The sequence below is a fragment of the Miniopterus schreibersii genome (genome assembly GCF_964146895.1).
Source record: "Miniopterus schreibersii genome assembly, chromosome: 2".
NCBI classification, from domain to species: Eukaryota; Metazoa; Chordata; class Mammalia; order Chiroptera; family Miniopteridae; genus Miniopterus; species Miniopterus schreibersii.
In genome coordinates, this window is record NC_138102.1 from 21,288,701 (window position 1) to 21,309,333 (window position 20,633).

General features: G+C 35.3%; 1 protein-coding gene across 1 annotated transcript in view; it reads left to right on the plus strand.

The window, feature by feature from the left end:
• Positions 1-20,633, plus strand: part of LOC308552394 (disintegrin and metalloproteinase domain-containing protein 32-like) — a gene marked incomplete at both ends in the record, with an annotated part of 138,049 nt that overhangs the window by 72,730 nt on the left and 44,686 nt on the right. The window contains 2 exons of the mRNA XM_081127712.1: positions 1,676-1,768; positions 7,720-7,915. Of these exons, the coding sequence (XP_080983838.1) occupies positions 1,676-1,768; positions 7,720-7,915 (289 nt within the window). The remainder of the gene's footprint in view (positions 1-1,675; positions 1,769-7,719; positions 7,916-20,633) is intronic.

Below are 20,633 nucleotides of genomic sequence, written 5' to 3' on the forward strand. Positions count from 1 at the left end.
TTGCATTAAAATTATGACAGGAGTGGGGTAAGGGGGCATTTTGACCTTGTTCCTGATCTAAGGAGAAAGTCTTATTTCACCATAAGTATGATGCTAGCTGTAGACTTTGTTGTTGTTGTTCATTCTCACCCGAGGATATTTTTTCCCATTGATTTATTTTTTTAGAGAGAGTGGAAGGGAGGGAGGCAGGAGAGAGAGAGAAACATTGATGTGAAAGAGATACATTAATTGGTTGCTTCCTGCATGTGCCCAAACCAAGGCCAGGGATCAAACCTGCAACCCAGGTACATGCCCTTGTTTGGAATCGAACTCGCTACCGTCTGGTCCACGGGCGACATTCTAAGCACTGAGCCACACGGGGCAGGGCTATAAATTTTTAAAAATATGTTTGTTATCAAATTGTGAAGGATTCCCTTTATTCCTCTTTGCTAACATTTTGTGTAATAAGAGTTGTATTTTGTCAGATGCTTTTTCTGTATCAGTTGTTATGGTCATACGATATTTCTTCTTCAGCCTGTTAATATGATGGCTTATATGAACTGATGTTTGAATAATGAAGCCAACCTTACATACTTTGATTAAAAAATCCCACTTGGTTGTGGTGCATATTTTTTATACATTGTTGGATTTGATTTACTAATTTTTTGTTGAATATTTTTGCATCCATGTTTATGAGAAATATTGGTCTGCAGTTTTCCTTTCTTGTAGTGTCTTTAAGTGGTTTTGGTGTTAGGATAATATGGGCCTCATAAAATGTGTTAAGAAGTGTCACACATCAATGCTTGAGGTGTCTAGATTCCATGGGGTAAAAGTAATAGGAACCCCTTGTTTAGTGCTTATCCTGGATTCTGTCCTAGGTGCTTTTTCTGTTGGCTGATTTTAATTTGTATCCTTTCCATATAATAAACCATAACTGTGAATATACCAGTTTTCAGCGAGATCTGTGAGTTCTTCCAGTAAATTATCAAACCTGAGGGTAGTTTTGGGACTCCAGTGAACTGAAGATTGGTGTAAAAAGCAAGGGCAGTCTTAGGGACCGTTTAACTTTGCGGAGGGCCTAACTCCACACACCCTTTCCCCTCAGATTTATTGAGGTATAATTGACAAATAAAAATAGTATATATTTAAGGTGTACAATGTGATGTTTTGATATATGTATACATTGTGAAGTGATTGCAACAGTCTAATGTATTCACCACCTCACACAGTTATCATTTGTCGTGTGTGTGCTGAGAATGCTTCATTTGTCCTCTTATCAAATTTCAAGTATACAATCCATTACAGTTAACTGGAGTCATCGTGCTATACTTTAGTTTCTCAGAACTAATTCTTTTTATAAATGAGTTTGTATTTTTTGATCACTATTTCCCCTTTCCCCCCACTCTCTAGGCACTGGTAAACACCATTCTACTCTGTGACTTTTATCCAGTTTCAGAAAAAAGTTGTTCCATATATTATGCTCAGTATTCTAGTTGATTAAGAGTTAGTGGGGTTCTAGTTATTCTGCTTTGACCTGAAGTACCTTAGTATTTTAATTGTTTAGAGATGCAAAAATCTATAGTTGTTGACAGCATTCATATTCTTTCTTCAAACTCAAAAACCCAGTAAATATAGCTTCTATGAAAGTTTATATTATGTTATAATGTGTTTTTACTTGTATTCCACTCATTAATAGCAATGTGGACCTTCCAGCTGTTGTGACCCTAAAACTTGTTTGCTGAAAGCAGGATCACAATGTGATTCAGGATTATGCTGCAAAAATTGTAAAGTAAGATTTAAGTTTGTTAATATCATCCAAGTATATAATGAATCATGTCTAGGATTCTCTTTTCCCCCTTTATTTTATTTGTTTTTCCATCACTGTTTATCCCCTATATGCCCCTTTCCACTTCCACCAACTCCTTCTCCCCCGTAGTAACCACACTGTAGTCCATGTCCATGAGTTCTTTCTCTCTTTTTTTCCCTTTTTTGCTCAATCCCCACACTCCCCACCCCCACCAGAGCAGTCTGCCTGTTCTCTACTTATGAGTCTGTCTCTATTTTGCTTGTTAGTTTAGTTTGTTCATTAGATTCCACATATGACTGAAATCATATGGCACTTGTCTTTCTCTGACTGGCTTATTTCACTTAACATAACATTCTCCAGGTCTCCGTGCTGTCACAAAGGGTAACATTTTCTTCCTTTTTATGGCCAAGTAGTACTCCATTGTGTAAGTGTACCATAGCTGTTTTATCCACTCATCTACTGAAGGACAGTTGGGCTGCTTCCAAATCTTGGCTATTGTAAATAATTCAATGAATACAGGGGTGCACATATTCTTTTGAATTAATGTTTTGGGTTTCTTCGGATAAATTCTCAGAAGTGGAATTGCTGGATCATAAGGCAGTTCCATTTTTAACTTGAGGTAAGTCTAGACTACTTTCCACCAATCTGGATTCCCATCCACAGTGTTTTCAAGTTTTTCGGGTATATACCCAAGACAGGGATTGCTAGGTCCCATGATAACTCTATTCTTATTTATTTGAGGAATCACTAGACTGCTTTCCTTAGTGGTTATACCAGTCCACATTCTCACCAGCAGTGAATGAGGGTTCCCTTTTCTCCACCTCTCCAACATTTGTTATTGCCTGTCTTGTTGCTCATAGTCACTCTAGCAGGTATGAGGTGGTATCTGATTGTAGTTTTGATTTGTATTTCCCTAATTGATAGTGAGGTCGAACATTTTTCATATATCTATTGGCTGTTCATATGTCTTCTTGGGAGAATTGTCTGTTCAGGTCCTTTGCCCACTTTTTGATTGAGTTGTTTGTTTGTTTGGTGTTGAGTTTTATGAGTTCTTTATATATTTTGGAAACTAAACCTTTGTCAGAGCTACTGTCTACAAATATTATCTCCCATCTGGATGGCTGCCTCTTGGTTTTGTTGTCAGTTTCTTTTGCTGTGCAGAAACTTTTTAGTTTGATATAGTCCCATTCATTTATTTTTGCCTTTGCTTACCTTGCCTTTGGGGCCAAGCTCATAAAATGTTCTGTACAACCAAGGTCCATAAGTTTGGTACCTATGTTTTCTTCTACGTAACATTGTTCAGGTTTCACATTTAGGCCTTTGATCCATTTTGAGTTAATTTTTGTACATGGGGACAAACTGTAATCCAGTTTCATTCTTTTGCATGTGGCTTTCCTGTTTTCCCAGCACCATTTATACAAGAGACTATCTTTACTCCATTGTGTTGTTTCTGGCCTCTTTGTTGAAAATTATCTGCCCATATACATGTGGTGTTATATCTGGGCTCTCTATTCTGTTCCACTGATCTGTGTGTCTGTTTCTGTGCCAATACCATGCTGTTTTGATTATTGTAGCTCTGTAGCATAATTTGAAGTCAGGTAGCATGATACCTCCAGCTTTGTTGTTTTTTCTCAAGATTTCTTTGGCTATTTGGGATCTTTTGTGGTTCCATACAAATCTGATGATTTCTCGTTCTATTTCTTTAAAAAATGACATTGATATTTTGATGGGGATTGCATTAAATCTGTATATTGCTTTGGGTGGTATTGCCGTTTTAACTGTGTTGATTCTTCCAATCCATGAACACAAGATATTTTTCCATTTTGTTGTGTCTTTTTCAATCTCTTTTAATAATGCTTTGTAGTTTTCAGTATATAGGTCTTTCATGTTCTTTGTTAAGTTTATTCCTAGATATTTGATTCTTTTGGTTGCAATTGCAAAAGGAATTGTTTTTTTCATTTCATTTTCTGAAGTTTTGTGGTTAGTGTACAGGAAAGCAGTGGATTTTTGTACTTTGATTTTGTATCCTGCAACTTTACTCTATTTGTTTATTGTTTCTAATAGTTTTTTGGTGAAGTCTTTAGGGTTTTCTATATAGAGAATCATGTCATCTGCAAAAATTTAATTTTACTTCTTCCTTCACTATTTGGATCCCTTTAATGTCTTTCTCTTGCCTTATTGCTCTGTCTAGGATTTCCAGAACTATGCTGAATAAGAGTGGTGAGAGTGGACATCCTTGTCTTGTTCCTGATCTTAGAGGAAATGCTTTCAGTTTTTCACCATTGAGTATGATATTAGCTGAGAGTTTATCATATATGGCCTTTATCGTGTTAAGATATTTTTCTTCTATTCCTATTTCACTGAGTGTTTTAACAATAAATGGATGTTGTCTCTTGTCAAATGCTTTTTCTTCATATGTTGATAAGATCATATGACTTTTATCCTTTTTTTGTTAATGTGGAGTATTATAGCGGCCAGGCCGATTGGTTCTTTTTTAAAGTTTCAATCTCTTTGGTGAAGTACTTGTTTTGTTCATTGATTTGTTTTCTGAGTGCACTGAATTGTCTGACTGTATTTTCTCCAATCTCATTGAATATTATTCAGAACTGCACTCTTGAAATCTGTGTCATTTATATCACAGATTTCCATGTGTTCCAGCTTGCTTTCTGGGAATTTTTCATTTTCTTTCTGATCATCCTTGTTACTGCTGTTGTTCATGGTATTTGCTCCTCTACCTTTGTCTAGGCATAAATGTCCCTTCTATAGCAGCATTCTCTGAAGAGGTCTTTCTACTGTTTTCCAGAATTGTAAGATTTTTTTACCTCTGTGATCTCCCAGACTTTACCTCCACAGGCTTCTGTAAGCCAGTATAGCCATGCTGCTTGGGGGTGGGGTTTGTTTTGCCCTCACCATAATGGTAACCCCAACCTTCATGAGGTCCCACCCCAAGCACAAAACCCAGGGATCTGTCACAGAGGGAGACAGCAGTTCCACTGCAGTAGCTCTTGGTTTACAGATAAAATGTTACTGGACCCAGCACTGAGGGCAATTGGAGGCGAGTTTGTGAGTCCAAGGGGTGGCAGAGCTCTGTTTCCGTTTCTTTGTTAGAAACACCCATGCTCGACGCTGGGTAGCCGCACAGCAGAACCCCTTGCTCTGTCAGGCGTCTGCTGGCTCAGTCACTGTTCACACCACTTGCCCTGTTGGGCTGCCCCCTGCAGCTGTTCTTGCAGGCTGGCTGAAGGAAGTGCCTGCAACTTCCGGCTTCCTCTGCTTTCCCGGCCACACCATAAGCTTTCAGCTACAGGGCTGCATCTGCAGGCTTTCTGGACATTCCTCCCTTCTCATCTCTCTGCCTATTAATGGTTGCCCACCTCTAAATGTTTGAGTGTTTGGGTCTCTCAGGCATGCCTCAATATTGAGTAGGGAATTCTTTGTTGAATTATAGTTGGTTAATTTATTGAAATTTCACGGGGAGAGGCCAAGGGTATCTCTCACACCATCATTGCTCTGATGTCACTATAGTATGGACATTTTAATGATGTTAATTCTTCCTGTCCATGAACATGGAATACACTTCTACTTATTTGTGTCTTCTTCAGTTTTTTTCTTCAGTGTCTAATAATTTTCTGAGTATAGGAATTTTACATTCTTGGTTAAATTTATTCCTAGATATTTTATTCTTTTTGAAGCAATTGTGAATGGGATTATTTTTTTAGTTTCCCTTTCTGATAGTTCATTATTGGTGTATAAAAATAGAACTGATTTCTGGATATTTATTTTGTATCCTGATCTTCAGTGAATTCATCAATCAGTTCTAGTTTTGTTTCTTTGTTTTTTTATGGAGTCTTTAGGCTTCTTTATATACTGTATCATGTCGTCTGCAAATAATGAGAGTTTTACTTCTTTCTTTCGAATTTGTATGCTTTTTATTTCTTCTTTTTGTCTGATTGCTGTGGCTAGGACTTCCAATACTATGTTGAATAAGAGTGATGGAAGCAGACATCCCAGTCTTGTTCCTGATCTTAAGGGAAATACTTTTAATTTTTGCCCATTAAGTACAATTTTGACTGTAGGCTTGTCATATATGGCCTTTATTACATTGAGGTATGTTCCCTCTATGCCCACTTTTGCTGAGTTTTTATCAAATGCTTTTTCTGCATTTATTGATATAATCCTGAGATTTTTATCCTGTATTTTGTTTATGTAGTGTATCACGTTTATTGTTTTGCAGATATTGTACCAACCTTGCATTCTTGGAATAAACCCCAGTTGGTCATGGTATATGATCTTTTTAATGTATTGCTGGATTAAGTTTGCTAATATTTTGTTGAGGGTTTTAGCATCTATGTTCATCAGGGATATTGGCGTGTAATTGTTTTTCTTTGTAGTGTCTTTATCTCAATTTGGAATTAAGATAATGCTGGCTTCCAAAAATGAGCTTAAGAGTCTTCCATGTCTGGGATTCTTTAGGATACTTAGTCCTATAGTTGTAAGTTAAATAAATGACCTTTCAAATAAACAAAAGATGCTAAATTCAGAATCAGGTTTCTAATTTTGTGAATTTTAGTGGAATGTTGAGGCCTCTTTCTAATGCCATTATTCTCCCTAACTTGTTATTGTTTTTAAGCCTTGATTGAGAGCTATTGTACAATCCTTCAATATAGAAGAATCTGCATAAAAGGGATTATTTTCATTTACTTTAGGATAATTCACTTTAACATTTATATTTTATAAATAAAAATGTTACTGATTGTGATGTTACTAGGTGTCTGTATGTCTGTAATTGAAAGACAGAACAGTTTCCCATAAATGTATAAATAATGAAACTCACTAGAAGTAACTCTTTCAAATGCTGTGTTAGCACAAAATTTAAATTATGAACTTATTATTCAAAGATCACATGTCTTAAATATAACATTTTAACTTACATGGTAAAGATGTTGACTCCTGTCCCCTGTTTTCCTTTTTAGTTCTTTCCATATATTTGTAACAAATTCATCATATGAGAATCCCTTTATTGAACTACCTAACAAGGGTTTTGTGTTCTTGACTGTCCTTCACTGACACAGTTTTATGTTATTTTTTCTCTAGAATCTTACCATGTAGCTATATTCTTATCTCTCATCTTTTTTTTCCTTTGATTTTTCAATTCCACAAAAGTTTATTGAGTACTTACTACTCACATTGGAAACCATCTATTAAAAAGTATGACACAGATTCCCATTTAAGATTCTTTATATAAATTTTTACCATTCAATATGTGGAAGTATTTTGTTTTGTGTTTCAGAGAGAGGAAGGGAGGGAGAGAGAGAGAGAGAGAGAGAGATAGGAACATCAATGATGAGAGAGTCATTGATCGGCTGCCTCCTGTATGTCCCCCACTGGGGATTGAGTTTGCAACCCAGGCATGTGCCCTGACCTGGAATCGAACTGCAATCTCTAGTATCATAGGTTGGTGCTCAGCCACTGAGCCACGCCGACCAGACTATATGTGGAAGTGTTAACTATAGGATAATTCAGGAGAAAGATTGTAATTACAGATATTCCATACTTGCAAACTTTAGTTTAAGTATATTTTACTTGGAAATTGTCTAAATTAAACTATTTTCACCCAAAATGAATAATTATCAGAAGCTAAAAGTGATTTTCCCTTTCTTGCACTGAAACACAAAAAAACCTTGGCTCTCATCACACCATATTTGTGTTATACTTTCTCTTGTGTATATGCTTTATTTCCTGTTTTAATTAAAGACTTTCATGTTTTTCAATATAATTTGCATAGTAGGTTATACCAAAGATATTAAGAGACATTAATGAATATATAGATTATCAAGCTATCAATGAAAGTAACACAATTTTGAAATAAATATTAATAAACACAACAATCTTATATATAATGCTTTATTTTCTTATATTTTAATTTCTACTAGTTTCTACAGGCAGGTTTGCCATGCAGGCCAGCTGTGTATTCTGAATGTGATATTTCTGAAAGTTGTAATGGAAGCTCAGGAGCCTGTCCTCCTGATATAACTATACTCAATGGACGTGAATGTAACAAAAAATATACGTGTTATGATGGACAGTGTCACGATCTTGATGCACGTTGTCAGTCCACATTTGGAACAGGTAATATTGTTTTGTAACATCTGAATAGTTAGTTTTTAATATTTTATTAACCTTACCAAGACAATGGGCAATTATATATAATTTATATTTCATATGTTTATATTTGTTATATATAACTATGTATAAATTTAAATTCTTTATCTGTTTAACATGTATATTTTTATTGTTTTATTCTTTATTAAGGTATAATTGACAACTAAAATGTATATGTTTACGGTATATATTTTGATGTTTTAATATTCATATATATTGTGAAATAATTGCCACAATTAAGCTACTTACCATATCCTTACACTCACATACACACACACACACATACATATATATATATAAATAAAAATAATACTGGCCTCATAGAATGTAATACTGGCCTCATAGAATGTAATAGTGGCCTCATGGAATATATATATGTATTTATATAAATGAGATTGCTGTATCATAAGGTAGTTTATTTTTAATTTTTGAGGAGTCTATATGCTGTTTTCCATAAAAGCTGTACCAAGTTCATTCCCATCAACAGTGTACAAAAGTTCCCTTCTCTTCACATTCTTGCTAACAATTATCTTTTTTTTTTTAATTCTCTCCCAAGAATATTTTTTCCATTGCTTTTCAGAGAGAGTGGAAGGGGAGGGAGAAGGAGGTGGGGAGAGGGAAGAGAAACATCGATGTGAGACACATCAATTGGTTGCCTTACTCACATGTCCTGACTGGGCTGGGGATAGAGCCTGCAACCGATATATTTGTCCTTGGTCAGAATAGAACCCAGGACCTTTCAGTCCACGGACCGATGCTCTAACTATTGAGCCAAACCTGCCAGGGCACAATTATCTTTTTTTTGTTGTTTATAATAGTTATCCTAAAATGTATGAGTTATGCTTTTGATTTGCATTTCCCCGATGATTAGTGATGTTGCGCACCTCTTCATATATCTGACGACCACTTTAATGTCTTCCTTTGAGAAACATCTCTTCAGGTCCTTTGCTGTTTTTAAATTCCATTAGTTGTTTTTGTTATTGAATTGTATGAGTAACATATATTTTGGAGATTAACCTCTTATCAGATATATGATTTGCAAATATTTTCTCTTATTCTATATTTCCTTTTCACTGTGTTAGTCATTTCCTTTGCTGAGAAATTTTTTAGTTTAATGCAGCCCCATTTGTCTATTTTTGCTTTAGCTATCTTTTTTTTGTATCATATGGAAAAAATTATTTCCTGTGCCACTATCCAAGAGCTTTTTTCTTATGTTTTCTTCTAGGAGTTTTATAGTTTCAGGTCTCATGTTTAAGTCTACCTCACCCCCACCTTTATTGAGATATAATTGACATATAACATTGTATAAGTTTAGGTGTACAGTGTGTTGTTTTGATTCTCATATATTGTAAAGTGATTAGCACCATAACATTAGCTGATACTTCCATCATGTCACATAATTACCATTTCTTTTTTTGTGTGTGGTGAGAACGTTCAAGATTTACTCTCTCAGCAACCTTCAAGTATGTAATATACTTTCCAGTATATAATTTCAAGTACATAATAGACCTTATGCGGTACATTAGATTCCCAGAACTTATTCATCTTATAACTGGAAGTTTGTACCTTTGATGAAGTGAACATCTCCCCTTTTCTCCCATCTTCCAGCCCACGGTAACTACCACTCTACTCTCTGTTTCTGTGAGTTTGGCTTTTTTAGATTCCACATATAAGTGATAACACAGAGTTTTGTCTTTCCCTTTCTGACTTATTTCACTTAGCCTAATGCCTACATGTTTTATTCATGTCCTTGCAAATGGTAGGATTCCTTTCTCATAACTGAACAATATTCCATTGTGTATGTATGTATGCATATATCACATTTTCTTCACCAATTCATCCATTCGTGGACACTTAGATTGTTTCCATATTTTGCCTATTGCGAATAATGCTTCAGTGAACATGGGTGTGCAGATATCTCTTGAGATTCTGTTTTCATTTCCTTTGGATATGAAGTGCATTGAAAGTGGCATTGTTGGATTATGTGGTAGTTATATTTTTAAACTTTTTGAGGAACCTCCATACTGTTGTTCATAGTTTCTGCCAATTTACATTTCCACCAACAGTGCACATGTTCCATTTTCCCCACATCCTCACCAACATTTACTATCTTGACTTTTTTGATGAGAGCCATTCTAACAGGTGTGAGCTGATACCGCATTGTGGCATTGTGGTTTTGATTTGCATTTTTCTGATATTAGTGATGTTGAGCACTTCTTTATATATCTGTTGGCCATTTTTATGTCTTCTTTGAAAATAGTCTATTCAGTTCGTTTTTCCATTTTAAAATCAATTATTACTTTTATTATTATTTTCCTATTGAGTTCAGTGAGTTCATTATATATTTGGAGATTGTTGTTCTTAGATATATAATTTGCAGATATTCTCCCTTTTTGTAGGTTGACTTTTCTTTTTTTCTTGATTGCTGCTTTTGCTGTGCAGAAGCTTTTTATTTTGATGAAGTACCACTTACCATTTTTTGCTTTTGTTGCTAGTGCTTTTTTGTGTCACACCCAAAATGTCATTGCCAAGACCAATGTTAAGGAGCTTTTTCCCTATGTCTTCTACTACATGATTTATGGTTTTAGTTTTTACATTTCAGTCTTTAATCCACTTTGAATTATTTTTTGTGAGTTATGTAAGATAGAGGTCCAATTCATTCTTTTTCAAGTGACTATCCAATTTTCCCAATACTATTTACTGAAGAGCCTCTCTGTTTTCCATTGAGTATTCATTCTTGGCTCTCTTCTCAAATATTAGTTGATCATATATGCAGAGATTTGTTTCTGGGCTCTCAATTCTGTTTCATTGGTCTATGTGTCTATTCTTAAGTCAGTACCATACTGTTTTAATTATTTTAGCTTTGTAGTTGAGTTGCAGTCAGGAAATGTATACCTAAGCTTTGTTCTTTCTAAGAATTGCTTTGGCTATTCAGGGTCTCTTGTGGTTCCATACAAATTTTAGGATTGTTTTTTCTGTTTCTATGAAAAATACAATTGGAATTCTGATAGGGATTACATTGAATCTATAGATGGCATTGGGTCCCACTGACGTTTTAACAATAATAAATCTGCTGATCTAAGAACACAGGATATTTTTCCTTTTGTTTGTGTCTTCTTAAATCTCTTTCATGAAATTCTTGTGTTTTGAGTACAGGTCTTTCAGCTAGTTATTTTAAAGTACTTTATTGATTTTGAGGCTATTGGGAATGGTATTGTTTTCTTTATTTTTCAGCCATTTGGTTGTTAATATATAGAACTTTCCTTATTTACTTATGTTGATTTTTTTCTGCATATTTACAGAATTTGATATTAGTTCTTACAGCTTTTTGGTGCTGTCTTCAGGATTTTCTCTATATAAGATTATATGGTCTGCAAACAAGGAAAATTTTACTTCTTCCTTTCCAATGTGGATTCCCTTTATTTCTTTTTCTTCCCTGACTGCTCTCACTATTACTTCCAATACTTTGTTGAATAGAACTGGTGAAAATGAACACCCCTGTCTTGTTCCTGATCTTAGAGGAAAAGCTTTCAACCTTTCACCATTGAGTATGATGTCGGTTATGGGTTTTTTACATATGGCCTTTGTTATATTAAGGTATATTCTTCCTACACGAAATTGTTGATCATTTTTATTATGAAAGGACGTTGTATTTTGTCAAATGCTTTTCTGCATCTATTGAGAGGATCATATTATTTATTTTAGTTTTCATTCTATGAATGTGGCATTTATTGGCTTGCACATAACCATTCTTGCATCCTAGGGATAAATATCATTTGATGGTGGTGTTTGATCCTTTTAATTTTCTGTTGAATTTGGCTTGCCAATATTTTGTTGAGAGTTTTTGTATCTGTATTAGTTTTCTTTACTTGTGCCATGTTCTTCTCTGGCTTTGGTATCAGAGTAAAGCTGGCCTCGTAGGATTAGTTTAGAAGTATTTTCTTTTCAATTTTGGAAGAGTTCTAAAAGGATTAGCATTAATTTTTCTGTAAATGTGTGGTTTAATTTAGCAGAAAAACCATCTGGTTTGGGTTTTTCTGTGTTGGGAGGTTTTTGATTACTGATTCAATCTCCTTACTCATTATTAGTGTGTTCTGATTTTTATTTTCTTTCTTAAAGATCTAGTGTTGGTCTGTTTCTAGCCATTTATTTATTTTCTCTAGATTATCTAATTTGTTGGCATATCATTGTTTATAATAGTCTATTATGATTGTTTGTGATATGGTATTGTAATGTCTATGCTTTTATTTCTAATTGAGTCTTCTCTCTTTTTCTTATTCCAGATAAAAGCTTGTCAATTTGTGTATTTTTCAAAAAACAACTCTTAGTTTTGTTAATTATTTTTATTGTTTTTCCATCTTTATTATGTTTATTTCTGCTTTAATCTTTGTTATTTCTTTTCTTTTGCTAACTTTGGACTTGTTTGTTCTCTTTTTTATTTCCTTAAGGTATAAGTTAAGGTTGTTTATTTGAGATCTTTCTTTTTTCTTAATGTAGAAGTTATGAACTTCCCTTTTAAGAACTATTTTGGAGCATCCTGTAGGTTTTTATATGTTGTGTTTCCATTTTCAATTGTTTTAAGATATTTTTTGATTTCTTGTTTGATGTATTTGTTGATCCATTGGTTGTTTTGGAGTGTGTTGTCTGCTTTTCACACATTGTTGAATTTTCCAGATTTCCTTCTGTTTTTAACTTCCATTTTCATACCTTTATTGTTAGAAAAGATATTCTGTATGATTTTAATCTTTTTAAATTTGCTAAAGCCTTGTTTTGTGGCCCAACATATGTTCTGTGAACAGCTGAGAAGAATGTATTCTGTTGCTGTTGAATGGAATATTCTGCATATGTCTGTTAGGTCGCTTTTGGTTCAAAGATTGGTTCAAGTTCAGTGTCTCCTTGTTGATTTTTCTGTCTGTATGTCTATTTATTGTTGAAAGTGGAATATTGAAGTACTCTACTATTGTATTGTGTATTTTCCTTTCAGTTTTGTTAGTATCTGCTTAAGATATTTAGGAGCTCTGATTTTGGGTGCATATATATTTATGATTATTATGTCTTGATGAACTGAGTTGACCACTTTAGCATTATATAGTGACCTTCTTATTTGCTTGTAACCATTGTTGCCTTAAAGTCTGCTTTGTGTGATATAACTATAGCTATCCCTGCTCCCTTGTTTTCCACAGGCATAGGCTCTCTTTTTCATTCCTTTGCATTTACCTATGTGTGTCCTTATAGGTGAAGTGATTCTCTTGTAGGCAGCATATAGTTGGATCTTGTCTTTGTATCCATTCAGCAACTCTATGTCTCTTGATTGGAGAATTTAATCCATTTGCATTATTATAATGATGGATATCAAAGGACTTACTAATTCCATCCTGTTAATTGTTCTCTGCCTGTTTTATAGTTCTCCTGTTCCTTTTCCCTCTCTTATTGCCTTTCTTTATATGTGATTTTGCATAGCAGTATTCTTTGATTCTCTTCTCTCTATCAGTTGTCAATCTACTGCAGGTTTTTGTTTATGATTACCATGAGACTTATATTAAACATCTTATCTGAATAACAGCCTATTTTACAGTGATAACAATTTAACTCTGATTCCATGGAAAGCTCTACCCTTTTTCAAAAAAATTGATTTTTAGGGAGAGTGAGAAACATTGATATGAGAGAGAAATATCGATAGGTTGATACCCACACATGCCCTGACCAGGAATTGAACCCGCAACCTGGGTATGTGCCTGACCAGAAATCAAACCCGCCACCTTTTGGTATACAGAACGATACTCTAACCAACAGAGCCACACCAGCCAGGGCTCCCTTCTTTTGTTGATATCATAATTTATATATTTTTGTAGTATGTATCCAATAAGAAATTATGTAGCTATTGCTCTTTTTAATACTTTTGTCCTTTAACGATTATCCTAGAGTTAATAACACACCATCATATTAGAGTTTTAGAGTACAATGAATCTGAGTATGACTTTGCTTTTACTAGCGTTTTGCATATATTCTTATTACTGATTAGCTTCTTTCATTTCAGGCTGATGAACTCCTTTTAGCATTTCTTGTAAGGTAAAACAGGTTTTATGGTGATCAATTCTCTTAGCTTTTGTTACTAAGGAAAATCTTTATCTCACCTTAGTTTCTGAAGGACAATTTGCTATTTAAAGTATTCCTGAGTGGTAATTTCTTTTTTCATTAATTTCTTTGTGTCTAGAAGTAGTTTGTAATTTAAGTCCATTTATTTGATATAAGTACAGTCATCTCTGCTTTTCCTTGGGTACCACTGAAGATGTATCTTCCCTTCATTTCAGCCTATGTGTGTCCTTAAATCCAAAGGTGGGCCTTTTGTAGACAGCATATAGTTGGATCTTTTTTTTAAAAAAAAATTTATCCATTTATTTATTCTATACCTTTTGATTGGGAAATTTAATTCATTTAAATTTAAATTATTATTAGGTGAGGACTTACTATTTCCATATCATTTATTGTTTTATGTCCGTTTTATAGTTTTATAGTCTCTTCTTGTGATTCTCCTTTGTTATTTGATGATTTTATTGGTGATGATTTTATCTGATTCTTTTCTTTTTATCCTTTGTGTATCTATTATACATTTTTTTCTTTGCTATTAGCTTGAGACTTGCATAAACATCTTTAGTTGTAACTGTCTAAGAAGATAATAGCTTAACTTTGATTGTATACAAAAAACCTACACTTTTACTCTCCCTCCACATATTTGCTGTTTTTTTAGTCAGAGTTTGCTTCTTTTTATGTCATGTAAAATAAATATAAACAACTTTTATTATTCTAACTTTCATATTACAGTGAAATTAATTTATACATCATTATTACAGTTTTATATAATTCTGTAGTTGTTTACCAGTGGGACTTATGTTTTCATATGCTTTTACATTTCTTTTGGCATGTTTCCAATTATTTTTAACTTTAAAAATGTCACTAATATTTATTTAAATACTGCAATGAGATTAAAGAGATTTATGAGACTTTTATCAATTCATATAGTCATGGGTGAATATTATTCATTAGAAGAAGACAGGGTCTTTTCCTTTTCTATCTTTTTTTATTTTTCATTTTCAGACATTCAATATTATTTATATTAGTATCAAATGTATAGCATAGTGGTTAGACATTTATATAATTTACATGATAAGCCTAGTACCCACTGGGCATCATACATGGTTATTACAACATTATTATGTTTTTTATACTGTATTTTACATCCATGTGACTATTTCTAACTGCCAATTTGTACTTAATCCCTTCACCTTTATCATCCAATCCCCTGGCTCCCTTTCCGTCTGGAAACCATCAGTTCATTCTCTGTATCTATGAGTCTGTTTCTGTTTTGCTTGAATTTTTGTTTTCTGTGTATTCCACATATAAGTGAAATCTTGTAGTATTTGTCTTTCTCTGTGTGACTTATTTCACTTAGCATGATACCCTCAAGGTTCATTCATGTTGTTGCAGATGGTAAGATTTCATTCTTTTTTAGCAGTATTCCATTGGTAATGTATATGTACCACATCTTCTTTATCCACTTGTCTATTGTTGGGCACTTGAGTTGGCTGTTGTAAATAATGCTGCAGTGAGCATAGGGGTTTCTATATCTATTTGAATGAGTGTTTTGGATTTCTTTGGATTTCTTTGGAGTGGAATTGCTGACTCATAAGGTAGTTCTGTTTTTAGTTTTTTTGAGGAACTTCTGTACTGTTTTCCATAGCGGCTGAACCAATTTGCAGTCCCAACAGTACAGAAGGGTTCTTTTTTCTTGACCTCCTCGCCAATACTGTTGTTTGTTGATTTATTGATGATAGCCATTCTGACAGGTGTGAGGTGATATCACATGGACATCAGAAAATATGGAACTGTACTATGATGTAAGTGTGCAGTTGTTAAAGGACAAAAATATAAGAATTTAGAGCACTTGCTCAGAATGAATCAGTAAAAGATAAAAAATTTACAACACATGGTGTATATGTGCCTGGTAACATCAGAGTTATTCTCTTCTATACAAATGCTGACAAAGATGAGCATATATGACAAAGATGATATGAAATTTACTGATGGACTTTAGACTTTTAGTCTAAAAAGTTACATATCACAGAGTTTGACAATGGCCTGTAATACGTAGCTTACTAGTTCTATTAGTGTTGTTTTCTGTTTAGTTTCTTGGATTTTCTACACAAATACGCAACACACAATGTCTTTTGAGAGAAATGAGTGTTTTATTTTCTATTTTCCAGTATATACATCATTCAGTTTTTTTTTTTCTTGTTCCACTATATAAGATCAATGTTGAATGAAAGTAGTAAGAAATTAGTAAAACATCCCATGTTTTAGTTATCTTAGGTGGAAAGCATTCAATATTACACTTTGTTAAGTAAGTGTAATATTAGCTGTATTATGTTATATATAGGTATTTTCTGAGTATAAGGTTGAAGTCCTTTGTAAGGTCCTTTATAAGGTTGAAGTAATTCCCTTGTATTTCTAGTGTATATTATAAATGAGTGTTGAATTTTTCAAATGCTTTTCCCACATTTATTGAAATGGTTATATTTTTGTAATAGTTTATTAACAGCCCATATCATATTAATTGATTCATGGGTTTATGAAAACTTACATTTCTAGGAAAAACCCATTATATGTTATTTTTTTCCTATATTGTTGCATATGATTTACTGATAGTTTGTTAGGGATTTTTGTTTATGTTTATGAGGTATATTAGCTGCAATCTTTTTTGTAAATTTTTAGTCAGGTTTTAATGTGAGAATTATACTATATTCATAAAATGAGTATAAGATTCTCCCTTTTATTTTCTAAGAATTTTGGTAACAGGTATTATTTCTAAATTAAGCATTTGACAAGAAGAGTGATACCAGAACATGACTGAATAAGATGTCATCGTTTTCCGTCAACAATAACAATTTGGCATCCATCATGGATAAAAATGTCTTTGTGGGAGCTATGTGACTCAGTACCATACACCACTGGACCCAGAAAGTGTCTCACCCACCTGTGAATTGGGCAATAAGCATGTAGATCCTGGCTGTGGACCCTCAGTGGCCCATTAACTAGCTCCTGCCCCTCTCAGCCAAGGTCCAGCAGTGTCTGGAAAGTGTTGTCTTATGCAGTCAGCAGTGGATGAATGAGCCTTTGTGGAAGTCCAGGCTTCCAGTGGAGAAGTTACAACATATCTTTGGGGGGGAGGGGGAATGTGAATTTGGAAGCATTGGAGAGCTTTAGTGGCACGCATGGTAAAGCAAAAGGTAGTCTGCCAGCCCTCAGCCTGGTGCATTGCAGGATTCAGAGAAGTCATACAAGCTTAAGAACTCTACCACAAAGGGAGCAAGCAGAGTTGGAATGTTTGTATCCATAGAAAGTGTGAAAAAGGCTCAGAATCCCAGGCGGGGCTAAAGGAAGGTGTTTCTTTCATGAAGGCAGTAAAGAAAAAAGGTTCCTGCAGCTTCAAATGTGAAGACAGTAACTCAAAACTTCAAGGCGCATGAAAAATCAGGGAAACATGGCACAATCAGAGGATCACAATAATTTTCTAGTAACCAGTCTTAAAGACATGGAGATCTGTGATTTACTGAAAATGAATTCAAAACAGCTGTTTCCAGGAAGCTCAATAAGCTACAAGAAAACACAGAAAGACAGTTCAACAAAATCAGGAAAACAATACATGAGCAAAATGAGAAGTTTAACAAAGATAGAAATTATTTTAAAAAACACACAAATTCTGGAGCTGAAGAATACAATGAATGAAGTCGAAAATGCAACAGAGAATCAATAGGAAAATGGACCAAGCAGAAGAAAAAAAATCCAAATTAAAAGACAGGAATTTGAAATTATCCAGTTAGAGAAGAACAAAGAGAAAAAAAGAAAAAGAGTGAAGAAAGCCTATGTGATTCATGGATACCATCAAAAGAATCAACTTGTGAATTATAGTAGTTCCAGAACGAGAAGAGGAGAGGGGAGCAGAAAGCTTATTTAAAGACATAATCAATAAAAATGATATGGTCCTCTCAATAGATGCAGAAAAAGCATTTGACCAAAAAAAAAAAATCTTTAATGATGAAAATTTTAACTTATTTCTTGATTTTGTGTGTGTTTCTTGAAGCATTGCATTGTTTGCATATTTGATGGAACAGTCCTCTTCCAGACTTTATGGACTGGCTTTGATAGGGAAATACTTTTACCTCACTGAGGTGTGGAGATTCCAGCTTTGGGGCAGTGCCAGTGGCCCAGCCTCTGTGCAGCTCCTTCAGCTAGGTCAGAGCTGCCCAAGATCACAGGGGTCCTCAAATGGCCAAAGGGCGAGGGTGAGGGCTGTTGGGTTCGTCAGTGGCAGAGGGTTTGGGGGCTTCCTGACCTCTCTCCTTGGGGGGATGCCGTAGCCAGGGGATTCCTCTGCAGCTGATCGAGCTTGTGGGTACCCTCCTGAAGGTGCTGATAGCATTGGTGTCTGATGCACAGGCACCTGTGGAGCATCAGTGTGGCTGAGGGGTGCATGGGCACTCATGAAGTGAAAGCACACCAAGGTCTGGGCTGCTGGCTAGCCCAGGGTGGCAGTGGCTCTCTTGTCACAGGCACGGGTGCACATGGAGCATCCATGGAGGTAGGGACTGGAAAATGTATGCTCATTAAGCAACAGAGGATCCAGAGTCTAGGGTTTGGATAACACTCGGGCAGTGGCCCTGGTGCCTGAGATGTGGCTGCATGTGGAGCACTGTAACTCCGGTGTGGGGCATCTCCAGTGTTTGGGGGCATGACAGCACTGGTCCTGGGGCAGCACAGCAGCAGCTCTTTCTGGGTGGGGAGCCATAGTGGGTGAGCGGGTTGCAGTGGTGATGACTATTGGTTAACTCAGTGGCAAAACCTGCTAGTGTTTTCTGTGGAGCAGGCTTCTGGGATATGCCCCAGTGAACATTTTGGGGTCCTTGACTATAAAAGCTATGGGGAGCCCACAGCTGTCTCAGGGATTGTTGAGGTCCTCAGTGGCAAAGTCTGCCAGTGTCCTCTGCAGAGGAGGCCACTGGGAACTGTGGTGGCATCTGCTGCATGGCTCATACTGGCAGTACTCATCCTTTGTGCCTAGCTGTCTCTCAGTGTCTCCACTCCCTTGAGCTCCCCAGTGATCCTTTCTGTCCAGTTATTCTCCTTTTGTCACTGTTGTTTTTTCTCCACTGTGTTGCTGTAGGTTTTTAATTGTGCTCTTGAGCCCTCCCAGGGCTATTTTCATTTGTGGATAGCTCTGTAGTTTTTGTGTATGGGGATGGGGAATGAAGCTGGCATCTCCTATTCTGCCATCTGTTGATCCCAACAGATATTTTAAATGGAAGAGAGGTAAATGTATTTTCTTAGCTTAGTAGAGTTTGCTCACCCATTTCTTGACAAAATATACAGAATAATCTTACCAAGAGAGATCAAGGTGTCAAAATTTCATATCATAAATTATTTTACTTCATGCCATTAATGTGATGTTTTGCATAGAAATTCTGCTCATATTCCACTGGCCAGAACCTAGTCGCAAAACCGTATCTAGTTCCAAGGGAGTCTGAGAAATATATATATATTTTTTTCCCCCAGCTTGGTGTCTGTGTGTCTTTCAAATAATAAAGTTCTGTTACTAAGTGGAAAAAAGGAAGAATAGATATTGAGGGACAGTTGCCAGTTCAGGTGCTATCTTTTTTCTCTCTAAGCAGTAGCCAAAGTTGAGGTTATGGTAGCAGGATACCCTATATAGTAATCATGTTGGCCTGGAGTACCGAAGTTTATGTAGGGAAGGCAGAGATCAGTACGGATGAGAGCATCATAAACTTTTATTGATGATAAGAGAGAAGATTTCACATAAACTTCTAGATTTATCTGTAGAAGTCTCAGATAGGATTTTGTTCTAACTTCCACTTTCTGGGAACTGCCCGATATCCACATGGTTACTGTGGGGAATATCTTGTTAGTACAGCATGGTCTTATAACTCTATATTGGTTTGACTGTACTTAGTACCTAACCAGACCAAGTCCAACTGCAGTACTCTCCAACCTTGTTACAGTTGGTGGTTCTTGAGGTGAGCATCTTCATGCTAAGCAAGCTGGGGAGGCTCTGAGTCTTTTCTGGGAATTTTGGACAGTTTAAGAAGAGTTTTTCTTCTAAGAACTCCAGAGTTTTTGGCAGCTATGTTTTTGGCTATGGAAAAAATGGGCCTCATTGAGATAGAAAAATGAAGCTGGAGTGTAAACATAAATGAAAACAGGAGAAAGAGAGGTAAACTTTACCTGTATACATTTCTTCCTTCAAGGCCATTGTAATAAGTGATATTTCAGTTAATCTGTCTCTTCTTATTCTCATGATTTTTAAAAGTATGTTTTTATTGATTTCAGAGAGAGAAAAGGAGAGGGAGAGAGAGATGGAAACATCAATGATGACTGGCTGCCTCTTGCACACCCCGTACTGTGCATGTGCCCTGACCAGGAACTGAACCATGATCTTCTGGTTGGTGAGTCAACGCTCAACCACCAAGCCTCATTGGCTGGGCTATTCTCATAATTTTTTATGGGCTTTCTGGACTTACTAGAAAATAGTTTTTTCTCTATCATTTTAGTTCATGTTACAGTAATAATCTATAATTTATTGGAGATGGAAAAGAATTATATATAGCTCAACGAG